Source organism: Cavia porcellus, unplaced genomic scaffold (genome assembly GCF_034190915.1).
Source record: "Cavia porcellus strain 051 isolate PalLab524CR breed Dunkin Hartley unplaced genomic scaffold, mCavPor4.1 scaffold_8, whole genome shotgun sequence".
Taxonomy (NCBI): Eukaryota; Metazoa; Chordata; class Mammalia; order Rodentia; family Caviidae; genus Cavia; species Cavia porcellus.
This window is the reverse complement of record NW_026947491.1, coordinates 27,280,983-27,293,504: the sequence shown is the minus strand read 5'-3', so window position 1 is coordinate 27,293,504 and position 12,522 is coordinate 27,280,983. Positions and strand designations below refer to the sequence as shown.

Sequence of the window (12,522 nt, the reverse complement as noted above, 5' to 3'; positions counted from 1 at the left end):
CCTGATCCTTCCCAGGTGCTACCCACACGTGAGTCCCCCCATCGTATTAACGACCATTTCCAGGGGCGATGGGGGCTAGCTACAGTGGGGATTATTAATATAAGTAATCCCATTAGAGCCCGGAGGGTTAAAGTCTGGGGTCCCATACGGGTCATCTTAGAGGGACACATAAGGGTAGTACTCTGAATAATCTCAGGGGGTCCTTCGGCGCAACTTTAGCTTCAGGGGGTTATCAGACCGTTTGAGTTCCCAGGAGCCGTCCACTGGTGCCGAGGCAGGCTTTAGGTGTGACGCGTGGATCCAAGAGGCGACTCCGTCAACCTTTACCGCTGTAGGAGTAGTCAATAGGACCTGATACGGTCCTTTCCAGTGAGGCTGTAGAGTCTCTTGTTGGTGGCGCCGGACGAACACAAAGTCTCCCACCTGGTACGGATGTGGCGCGGGGAACTCACTGGGAGCATAGGCCGAGGCTAGCTGCGTCCACACGTCCCTCTGCAGGTTGTCAAGGGCGATGAGCCTGTCAGACAGGGAGGTTGGCAACAAGGCAGCATGCTCAGTTAAGGGAGTGAGATCTCGAATGGGGGGTGGAGTGCCAAAAAGGACTTCGAAGGGAGTAAGGTTAGGGGGTTTGGTGGACGGGGTGTTTCGCGCGCGAAAAAGGGCATACGGCAGGAGCATCGTCCAATCTTTTAAGCCAGTCTCATGAGCCAATTTAGTGAGGGTCTCTTTAATAGTTCTATTCATTCTCTCTACCTGTCCTGAACTTTGGGGTCTATAAGCACAATGTAATTTCCAATCAATCCCCAATATGTTGGCCAGTCCCTGACTTACCTTAGCCACAAACGCCGGTCCATTATCAGACCCTATTAGCTTTGGCAATCCGAACCGGGGAAATATTTCTTCCATCAATTTTTTTGTTACCACGGCAGCGGTTTCCTTTTTGGTAGGAAAAGCCTCAGTCCATCCAGAAAAGGTGTCTACAAAAACTAGCAGATATTTTAGTCCGCATCGGGCAGGCTTAACTTCTGTAAAGTCCACTTCCCAGTATTGTCCAGGTCTGGTGCCGCGTAGCCTTTTGCCGGGGGCCAGCTTGGCAGGGTAGGCATTGGTCAATTGACATGCCTCACAATTAGCCACCACCCGATTGGCGACCTGACGTATGGCAGTGGGGGATGCCCCTGGGAAGTCTTGGCGTTGGGCCAGTAGGCTTAGCTTTTTAGCTCCCAAATGAGTGAGCCGGTGGGCCTGTTGTATGTAAGCAGTCAAATCAGGTGTTTTAGGGGTTTGGTTAATCTGAGCTTTCTCCTTTTGAGGAGAATCTTTGACATCAGTCACCAACACCTGTGAGTCTCCCATGGCTGCAGATTTTGCTGCCTGATCGGCCAGGTTGTTTCCCCTTGTGACGGGATCAGTCCCTTTCTGGTGGCTGTTACAGTGTATTATCGCCACCTTCTGGGGCAACATAACTGCAGCGAGCAACTGGAGGATTTCCTGTTTGTGTTTTATTTCTTTTCCTGCGGAGGTCAGAAGCCCCCGCTGGCGGTATATGGCCCCGTGGATGTGGGCCGTTGCAAAAGCATATCGGCTATCCGTGTAAATGTTCGCTCGCTTTCCTTTAGCGAGCTCTAGAGCCTTAGTCAAAGCAATCAGTTCGGCCTTTTGGGCCGAGGACCCGTCCTCTAGTCTGGCTGTCCATATAACATTGGAATAATCAGTCACAGCCGCCCCCGCATACCGCTTACCTTGAATCAAAAAGCTACTCCCGTCAGTGAAGTAGGTCACCTCTGCATTGGGTAGGGGGCAATCCAATAAGTCCGGTCGTACTCCGGCCTCTTCCGCCAAGACGTCCTGGCAGGTATGGAGGACGGGTTCCGAAGCTTCTTCCGGCAGCAGGGTCGCCGGGTTGAGAGTCACCGGGGGTCCAAAAGTTATCTTGTCCTTGTTGAGCAAGAGGCTCTGATAATGAGTAACTCTGGCATTTGAGAGCCACCTGTCTGGAGGCTGGCGGATGATGCTTTCTAGCGTGTGCGGGGCAATGATTGTTATTTTCTGTCCCAAAGTCAATTTGTCAGCGTCTTTAATGAGCAAGGCAGCTGCTGCGATGGCCTTTAGGCAGGGTGGCCACCCGCTTGCCACAGTGTCCAGTCTTTTTGAGAGGTAAGCCACCGGACGCCTCCATGGCCCAAAGGCCTGGGTCAGCACTCCTCTCGCTATTCCTTTTTTTTTCTTCCATGAAGAGAGTAAAGGGCTTATCCACATTAGGAAGAGCCAGGGCCGGAGCGGACAGGAGAGCCCGCTTGATGGCATCAAAGGCCTGCTGGTGATCTTTTTTCCAGATAAAGGGAGATCCCCCCTTCAGTAACGGATATAGGGGAGCTGCCAAAGTTGCGAATCCGGGGATCCATAACCGGCAGAACCCCGCAGTGCCCAGGAACTCTCGTAATTGTTTTTGACTCTTTGGAGGGGGAATCTGGACCACAGTCTGTTTTCTGGCCTCAGTGAGCCACCTTTGTCCCCCTTTTAAGGAGTAGCCCAGAAAAATTACCTCTCGCTTACAAATTTGAGCCTTTTTTGCTGATGCCCTATACCCCAGGATAGCCAACTCACGTAAAAGGTCCTGAGTTCCACTTGTGCAGTCACCCTCAGAGTCCGCAGCCAGCAGCAAGTCATCTACATATTGAAGAAGGGTGAGGCTTGGGTGTTGAGCCCGAAAGGGGGCTAAATCCTTATGTAGGGCTTCATCAAAGATGGTTGGGCTGTTTTTGAAGCCCTGTGGGAGGCGCGTCCAGGTTAGTTGTCCGGCGGACCCAGTCTCAGGGTCCGTCCATTCAAATGCAAATAAGGGCTGGCTATCTTTGTGTAAAGGCAAACAGAAAAAGGCATCCTTTAAATCCAGAACAGTATACCAAGTCCTTGACGGATTTAACCCGCTGAGGAGATTATAGGGATTGGGTACGGTGGGGTGAATGTCTTCTACCCTGCTATTGACCTCCCTTAGGTCCTGTACCGGTCTGTAGTCATTCGTCCCGGGCTTTTTGACCGGGAGTAACGGAGTATTCCATGCAGACCGACAAGGAGTTAATACCCCTTGGTCTAAAAGTCTCTGTATGTGCACCTTAATCCCTAGGTGAGCTTCTCTATTAATGGGATATTGCTTGACCCGAATAGGGGAGGCAGTGGTTTTTAAAGTAACCACTACAGGCGGTTGCTGGCTTGCCAGCCCAAGTCCAGCCGTCTCGGCCCAGGATTCTTTAAAATCAGTTAGCCATGCTGGGGCGATAGGCTGGGGATCCTGGTGGTCGTAGAGCCTATATTCATCTTCCAGTTTTAGAGATAACACCGTAACCATAGGTTGCCCAACCTTTGGGTTACGGAATGTTACTTGAGGTCCTTGGGGCTCAAAGGAAATCTTTGCCCCCAGTTTGGTTAATAAGTCCCGTCCCAGGAGGGGAGCAGGACATTCGGGAATAACCAGAAAGGAGTGTTTTACTTTTCCCTTGCCTAAGTCAACTGTGCGCTCAGTGGTCCACGAGCGATATTTGCTCCCGTTAGCCCCTTGAACTAATGATTTCTTAGTTGAAAGGGCCCCTAAGGGGGCTTGTAAGGCCGAATAAACAGCTCCCGTATCGACCTCGAATTCCACGGGAGTCCCCTCCACTTTAAACATTACCCTGAGCTCGGGGAGGGGATCCGAGCCCCGAAGTCCCTAGTCTTCTTCATCTAGGGCGAGCATGGGGGCTCGGGATCGCTGTGAGGACTGTCTTTCTCGTTCTTCTTTGGCCCGTTTCTTTTTTAACTTTTCACAGTCTTTGATCAGGTGTCCTTTTTCCTTACAATATGCACATTGATCAGGGTCTAATGGAGGGCGAGTGGGCTTTCCCTTTCCTGGCTCAGGTTTTCCCTGAATAACTGTGGCCAACATCTTAGTTAATTCCTTGTTTCGTCTTTTGTCCCTAGCTAACTCTTTCTCTTCCTCTGTCTCCCGCTTATAGTAGACCTTTTCAGCTTCCTTAACAAGATCCCTCAGAGTCAGGTCTTGGAGACCATCTAGCCTTTGGAGCTTACGTCTTATATCAGGGGCCGATTGTCCTATAAAGGCCATAGCTATCGAGCCTTTTCGGCCTTCCTCCTCAGGGTTAAAAGGCGTATATCGCCGGTAAGCTTCCATCAGGCGTTCTAGAAAAACTGAGGGAGTCTCAGTAGGTCCTTGGGTAACTTCTCTTACCTTGGCCAGATTAGTGGGGCGCCTTGCGGCCGCCCGGAGACCTGCCATTAGAGTCTGGCGATAGATAGAAAGATGCTGCCTACCAGCAGGTGAGTTGGGGTCCCAGTTGGGGCGCTTTAAGGGGAAGAAGTCATCGATCCGGTCTGGTCTCTGGGTGGGTCTGCCATCCTCTCCGGGAACAGCTTTCCGGGCTTCCAGGAGGATGCGGTCTCTTTCCTCGGTGGTGAACAGGACCCCTAGGAGCTGTTGACAGTCGTCCCATGTGGGTTGGTGGGAGAACATAACAGAATCCATTAGACCTGTTAGCTTAGAAGGATCATCAGAAAAAGGAGGGTTATTGTTTTTCCAGTTATAGAGATCTGAGGTAGAAAAAGGCCAGTACTGTAAAGCGGGCATCTGCCCTCCATCTGTCCCATCGTCTATCATGGGCCCATAGGGACGGAGAGGGAGGGCAACGACTGGATCCTCAGGCCGTAGCTTGCTCCGAGTGTTCTGGGCTGGGCCCGTGGGCCCCGGAGGTGTGGGCTCGGGGCAAGCCATCGCAGGGAGTGGGGGATATAGAGGGGACGTGGGTACCGGAGGAGAAGAGGAATTTAGCTCAGGTGAAGAGGGGGCTGACGGAGAAGCAGCACTCGATTCGGACGAGGAGGCTGGAGGAGAGAGTGGGTACGGGGGAGGTTGAGTCGGCTGAGAAGGAGGAGGCTGGTCATAGTCGAGTAAGGGTAGATCAGGCTGAGACTCGGGCAGGACCGGAGCCGAAGTGGGAGGTCCTTTCAGAGCTAAAAGCTTTGGTACAGATGAGTCAGAAGGGGGAAGAAAGGATTTTACCCATAATGGGGGTTCCTCCCTGAGGTCCTGCCATACCAGGATGTAAGCGACTTGATCAGGGTGCCCCCTTCGTCCAGGGCGGAAGATGACGTCCTTAACTGCTAGAATGAGGGGCAGATGAAAAGTCCCCTCTGGTGGCCACCCCACAGAGAAAGCAGGCCACTCAGTCGAGCAGAAATCCTGCCACTTACTCTTCTTGACCTGCAAGGAGAGATCGTGAGCCCTCTTCCGCACCTCCGACCAATGGTCGAGGGTGAGGGACAATGGGGATGAGGTCGACTGTCCCATGACGTTCTATTGTCACAGGGCGGTTAACGCAAGCGCGGTACAACAAATAACCTAACACAGCACCCACGACACACAAAACAATCAGGCCGGCCACTTCATTCACATGCATACGCATCAGTTTCACTCCAAATGAGACACCTTACAGGGTGTCTCCAGATTGGCCCGGGCGGACCACAGACTGGGAATCGAAATCCCCCAGATGAGTCACCTCAAAGGGTGTCTCCAGATTGGCCCAGACGGACCACAGATTGGGAATCGAAATCCCCCAGATCGATAGGGAGACCCTATCGCAGACGGTGAACCACGGAAACCGTGTGGGGCGTCCCCCAGTCACCAGGGAACAGAGTACGAAACAGATAACAAAAATTGCCCCTAGATCGGAGCCGTATGGCTCGGGGCGTAAACACCGGTGGTATGAAAAGCGACCAGTCGTACTCACCCGTAGAGCCGTTGGGGTCACCTCCCGTGAGACGTGCTAATCTCGCTGGGGCCTCCAAGATGTTAGGGCCAACGCCGCAGGGAAAGAGACCCCAAGGACTCAGCTCTTGGTGAGGAAAAGAAAGTTTATTTCCATGCGCATGGGGTCCCTCAGGCAAACGTGTGCGGAGGGGCCCCGAGGGGAATTTGTGCAGGGTTTTTAAAGGTACACGCAGGAGGCAAGCAAGTTTACAGAAGCAAATCGCATTGGTTAATTTTGAGCGGCGCAGGACCTGGCTAATGCTGATTTGAGGGTCTGGGGCTGAGTAACCATGGAGACCGAGGGTCTTGGGTTGACCTTAGAGTGCCAGGTGCTCCCTGGTCCTGTTTATACAGTACATTCTTTTGCTTATCTCTATCTTTACAAAGAACAGAACATCTAGTGGCTAATGACTAGCAGAGACATTCCTTTTGGCCCCGCTCTGACTATCTCCTGGGAAAAGGTTTAGGGAGTGAAGCACTCTTTACTGCTCTGTTTTGATAGCTCTGGGAAGTTAGGGAGTCAACCCTTTTATTCCCCGCTCTGGGGAGTTAGGGAGTTAACCCTTTCATTCCCCGCTCTGGGGAGTTAGGGAGTTAACCCTTTCATTCCCCGCTCTGGGGAGTTAGGGAGTTAACCCTTTCATTCCCCGCTCTGGGGAGGGGGTTGTAGCAGGGGGGTCGACTCTCACAATATCAGTGCTTGAAGTCAAGGGCAGGTTTCCAGACCAGCTCTGGTAGATGTATCTGGCAGGTGTGCCTGCTGTACAGAAATATTAATCGATGCTTCTGGTACTGTGTGGCAGATCCAACAGGTAGATTCCAAGCTCTTCAGTATGATGAGCAAAGAATGGCAGTGTAGATCCAATGGTACAAAGAGACAGCAGCCACATTTATTGAAAATAAAAGAAAGATGTGCTTGAAAGATCTGTTTCAGTAGAAACAAGAATGTGGCAGGGAAAGAATAGTGGTGTTTCTGATGACAGAGGAATAAGAAGCACACAGGTAAATTGCACGTTGGGATTTTAAAAGATGTGAACCAGAAGCCTCGCGTTGAGCCTCTGGATAAGATTTACAGAAGTGATTGACAAAATTCTAATATCTAGAATATATAAAAAGCAAAATATTAGATCCCCCCCCAATGTAAAGATCCAATCAAAAAAATGAGCATCGGAAATGAATAGACACTTGTCAGATGAAGGCCAGTGCCAGAGAACCAGAGGCTGGACCAAATAGGCACAGCTCCTCATCCTAATAAATTGAAGGGGTAGCATCTTGTGAACCATCCCTGCATCCTGGTCATGCTCTATAATCTTCTTGATTTGTTGCATTCTGTTTGCCAGTGTCTTAAAATAAAGTTTTTGTTTGTTTGTTTGTTTGTTTGTTTTTTAGTAATGCTCCTTAGGGAGATTGGCTTGTTGTTCTCTCTTAGTTGTACCCTTCTCTGATTTGGTACCAGGGTAATTCTAGTTTCCAAGAATGAGTTTGGGTGTACTGCTTCCCTTTCCATTTCATTAAAGTACTTCATGCATAGTAGCTTCTCTAAATTCTTATGGAATTCAGCAGTGGCTTTGTCAAGACCTGAACTTTTCCTTGTTGGGGGGTTTTTAATTACTTCTTCAATTTTGTTGACTGATTCTGTTTATTTAGGATTTTTGTATCTTCTTGATTCAGCTTTAGTAATTCACATGAATCTAGGAATCTGCCCATTTTTTTTCATGTTTTTTGACTTATAATTCCCTAAGTAAGTACTGATGGTCTTCTGGATTTCTGTAGTAACTGTGGTGATTCAACCTTTCATTCTTAATCATAATTTCATTCTTAATTATGGTTCGAGTATTTTCATTCCTTTTTAAAATTTTTTATTTAATACTTTAAAGAACCAATACTTCAATTTATTGATTCTTTGTATAGTTTTCCTAATCTCCACCATGCTAAATCTGCTCTGATATTTATAATTTCCTTCCTCCTATGAACTTTGGACTTCACTTGCTCTTTTTTTCTTTCATGTGGAAATTAAGTAATACCTCTGGAACAACCGATGAGTCACAGTGAAACTAAAGAGAAATCAGACAGTTTCTACAGTTAATAATGCCAATACAACACACAAGAACTTACAAGATACAATGAAAGCAGTCCTGTGAGGAAAATGTATAGTTGTGAATTCTCATATCAGCAAAACTGAGCAACCTCAAATATACAACCTAATGCAAATTAAAATAATATTAAAACTCCATCTCACCCCAAAAAAGAATGGCTATCATCAAGAAATCAACCAGTAACAAATGCTGGCAAGGCCATGGGGAGAAAGAAGCACTTTTTGTTGGTGGGACTGTAAACTGATACAACCACTATGGAAGTAAGTGTGCAGATTTCTCAAAAAACTCAAGCTAGAAATTCCATTTGACTCAGCTTTTTCCCTGGGTATCTTCCCAAAAGAGTTAAAAAATCATAGCACAGGGATGTATGTATACTTATGTTTATAGCAGCACAATTCATACTAGCTAATTCTTGGAAGCAGTTTATATGTTCATCAACAGATGAATAGCTAAAGAATATGTGGTATTCATGCACAATGGGAGGACTACTCAGCCATTAAGAAGATAAATGAGGCATTTGTAGAAAAATGGATTCTCCTTGAGATAACAATGTAAAGTAAAGTAAATCAGACACTAAACCTTGTACATTGTATGGCTTCTGACTGGGGACCAGGCCAAGATCCCCAATCTCCCAAATGAGGGTATTGCAAAGGCTTAAATAAATAAGACACACAGTATGATTTTAGGACTTCTCCAAGTAATAAATTATGCCAGTTTAGGAGAACTGTCTTATCATGATGACAATTACGGTAGAAGTGAGACTGCAGGAGTGAGATGCCTGCAGCTGTAGTCTCTATCTTGTTAATTGGGGTTGAAGCCAGCTGTGGCCTTATCTTGCCCTTTGAGTTATCTGGCATCACAGCCCATTATAGGTTTCAGCTAGGATCAGTGATTCATAGAGGTTCACTCAGCATGAATCCATCCCTATCTCCAGAGAAGGGGCCTAGGTCCAGGACAAACTCACAGATAAACATAGAAATCCAATTAGTTAATGTGAAATCCTGCTCAGAGCTGCTTAATAGTGGTCTGTAACAGTTTCCCATATGTGAAAAATTTAATAGGAAGAGAGAGAAAAAAAAAAAGAAAAAGCCTAGTTACAGTCTAAGTATGTTTGTGTTGGTCTCTCCAGTTTCACTCTAGTGTGATATGAGGGCTCACTTTGCAGGATTTCCTTTTTTTTAGTATATATATGTTAAGATCTTCATTGTGGTTATGAGCATGATCTACTTTGAAAAATGAATTCCTGGAATAGAAAAATCTATGAAGATAAAGTGTAGCTCAGTGGTTACTTATATGTAGAAGATAGGAATTGGGAGATATTAGTAGGTAGAAGGTTTTGATAACCTAAGTTTGACTATGGCTATATTGTACAACTCTGTCAATGTGCTAAAATCTATTGACTCTTGGTATTTTAAATTTGTAAATTGTGTGATATACAAATTTTAGTTCAACAATGTTGTATTATTAACTTAATTGGAGCAGTAGGATTGCCCTTATTAGTTAGTAGTATTCCCTAATAAAGCATGGTTCTATTCTTCCAATCACAAGGTAGGGTTGGTTCTGTAGAAAAGATAGTCCTTTCTGTCAAGGAGATACTTAGAATTATTACTTTTTTTTTTTTTTTTTTTTTTTTTTTTTTTTTTTTTTTTGTCTTTTTCCTTTTTATCGGTACCAGGGATCGAACTCACGACTGCTTGCTTGCAAGGCAGGCACTTATGCCGCTGAGCTAAATCCCCAGCCCCTACATTTTATTTTTATAAAATCCTATTTTTGTAAAATGTACACATTGTTGATCTGCCTCTGCCTGCCAGCTGCCACCACCAAGAGGCCCTTTTCTTGTGGGCAGCCCATGTGGGCAGAGAGAACCAGACAGATCCACTACTACGTGCCGGGCACCACTACCAGGAGGCTCCTTCCTGCAGGCAGCCAGCATGGGTGGAGAGAGCCAGCAGATCCGCCTCTGCCTGCTGGATGCTGCAACCAAAAGGCTCCTCACTCTAGGTATCCAGCATGGGCAAAGAGAATTAGATAGATCGGCCTCTGCCTGCTGGATGCTGCCACCAGAAGCCTTCTTCCTGTAGGCAGCCAGCAGGAGAAGGGACACATAGCCAGGTAAACCCTCTGCACCTGTAAGCCACCACTGGAGCTTCTTGGTACCTATGTATGCCTGCTACCATTGTGGGAGTCCCAGTATAGACACACAGGCTGAAAAGTAGTCCCACCTCCATCCACACCTGGTCATTGGGGAAGCCCCATTGTAGCTGCCCAGGTCTGGAAAAGCCCACCCCATACCTTGCTATCTCCAGGTAAATCTGGGATCAGAGGACCCCAGGTGCATGTCCTATTCCCCTATACCACAGAAGAGCAGCCAATGTGGAAAGTGCCTGGGGCCCCACAACCAGCCTGTTGGGAGGAACCCAGGAGAATGTCCAGACCAAAGAGAAAAGCAATCTCAGACCTCCAGCCCACATAGAACGAATCTGGGAGATAGAGTCACAGAAGAAAACAGAAGTCACACACCTGAAACCAAGGGGATAGCAACTAACGTAAGGACACAACTTCATAAGACTGTAAAAGCAACTAAATCAGAAATAATGTATCAGTAAAAGAAGAAATCACACACATAATGAAAGAATTGCTCACCATATCTAAAGAAGAAATAGATAAAAAAGAGAAGCATAGAAAAATGATGAAAACCTTGAATGAACAATATAGGAAGGAATTATGATACATGAATCAGATTCAAACAGATATCCAAGGAAATCTTAAAAATTGATTGAAAGCTGGCAAAACCACTTGAAAGAGACTTTCAGAGGTAGACTTTCAGACCTTGAAGGTAGAATTGCAGCTAGTGATTGTGAAAAGGAAAGATGTCTTAAAAATAACAAGGAATCAGAAAATAATAACTTAATAGCTGTGAGATGATGCAAAGAGGCATAATCTAAGAGTGATAGGTGTCAGTGAAGAAGCAGGAGTCAACACAAATGAAATTAAAAGACTGTTTACAGAAGTAATAGCAGAAAACTTCCCAAACATGGGAAAAGGACCTGGCATACAGATAGGTGATGCACATAGAACTCCAACTAGCTATAACCAAAATAAATTTATAGCCTGACGTGTAATAATCAAGATCCCAGAAATTCAGCTCGAGAACAGATCATTAAAAGCTGTTACAGAAAAGAAACAGATCACCCATAAAAGAAAAGCAATTAGAATCACAGCAGACTTGTCAACACAAACCATCAACTCAAGAAGAGTTTGGACTGAGGTGTTTCAAATCCTGAAAGAAAACAACTTCCAACCCAGAATCTGCCCTACAAAACTATCTTTCAAAATTGATGGAAAAATAAGATATTTCCATTATAAATAACAACTGTAGGAAATCATGACCGTCAAACCAACCCTACAGAGAGTGCTGAAGGATATTATAGAGAGAGATAAAGATCACCATGGGTCCAGGAACATCAGAAGAGGAGGATCACCGAGCAGAACAGGCAATTGAATGGAGGGGAAAAGTGCAGGGCAAACAGCAGGAGGATAGCATGGCAGAGACAAACCAATGTATGCTGATTGTAACCATTAATGTAGGTGGCCTCAGTTCAGCAATAAAGAGAAACACTGGGAGAGTGGATCAAGAAACAAGATCCATCAATATGCTATATACAAGAAACATGTTTACTGGAAAGGAAATTCATAGACTGAAAATCAAAGGAGAGAAAACAATTGTTCCATGTGACAGGAGACCAGAATAAAAGCAAGGGTAACTTGCCCATCAGCTGCAGAATGGATAAGAAAGATGTGGTATTTTCATACAATGGAAAGCTACCCAGCTATAAAGTAGAATAATCTTGAGGCTTTTGTAGGTAAATGGATGCAACTGGAGATCATATTCATGGCCAAAACAGTTGGAACTCGTAGGAGTGAACACTAGCATAAAAAACAAAGAGTTAATGGGATCCAAAAAGTAAAATAGTTATTATAAAAGTAAAAAGGGGAGAAAACACCTGGGAGGGAAAGGTGGTAACTACTGTTATTTTCTTATTGTCTTGTCTTGAACTCTTATATTGTTTTCACAGCTTTGTTAGGTTTGACTTTGTTCTGTCTTGTTTTGTTAAATTTTACTTTGTCTGATGGTAAGGGCAGCTATTTTGAACATAATGGGATGTATTATGGTAATCATGTTGGTTTTCTACATGTTTTGAAGTCATAAATGCTTTCATTAATTTGTTTAATTTGTTTTGTTTAGTTTGATTTTAAAATGTGTGATGGTATGAACAGTTATTTTGAAGAAAATGAGACATTATGGTAGCCATTGCTGATTTACTGTTATCGTGTTTTGAAGTCTTAGCATGCTTTTATTCTTTTGTTTTGATTGGTTCTATTCTGTTGTGTTTTATTTAATTTTATTATGTGTGATAGTATAGGCAACTTTTTTGAAGAAAATGAAATATTATAGTAACCATTATTCACTTCCTGTTTTCTGGTTTTGAAGTCCTATAATGCTTTCATTCTTTTGATTGGTTTTATACTATTTTGTTGTGTTTGCTATTATTGTGTGTGAAGGTCTGGTCAACTATTTCAAAGAAAACAAGAGACATTATGGTAGCCACTGTTGATATCCTGTTG

The 12,522-nt window shown here is 45.4% G+C and overlaps 1 protein-coding gene across 1 annotated transcript; it reads right to left on the bottom strand.

Annotated features, from left to right (window-relative positions):
* Window positions 1-400: 400 nt before the first annotated feature.
* Window positions 401-3,667, bottom strand: LOC106026990 (uncharacterized). Its single transcript, XM_063254514.1, is given in 3 exon segments — window positions 401-517; window positions 832-2,223; window positions 2,225-3,667. Coding segments are annotated over 3 exon segments (2,850 nt in total). The 3' UTR covers window positions 401-502.
* Window positions 3,668-12,522: the final 8,855 nt, after the last annotated feature.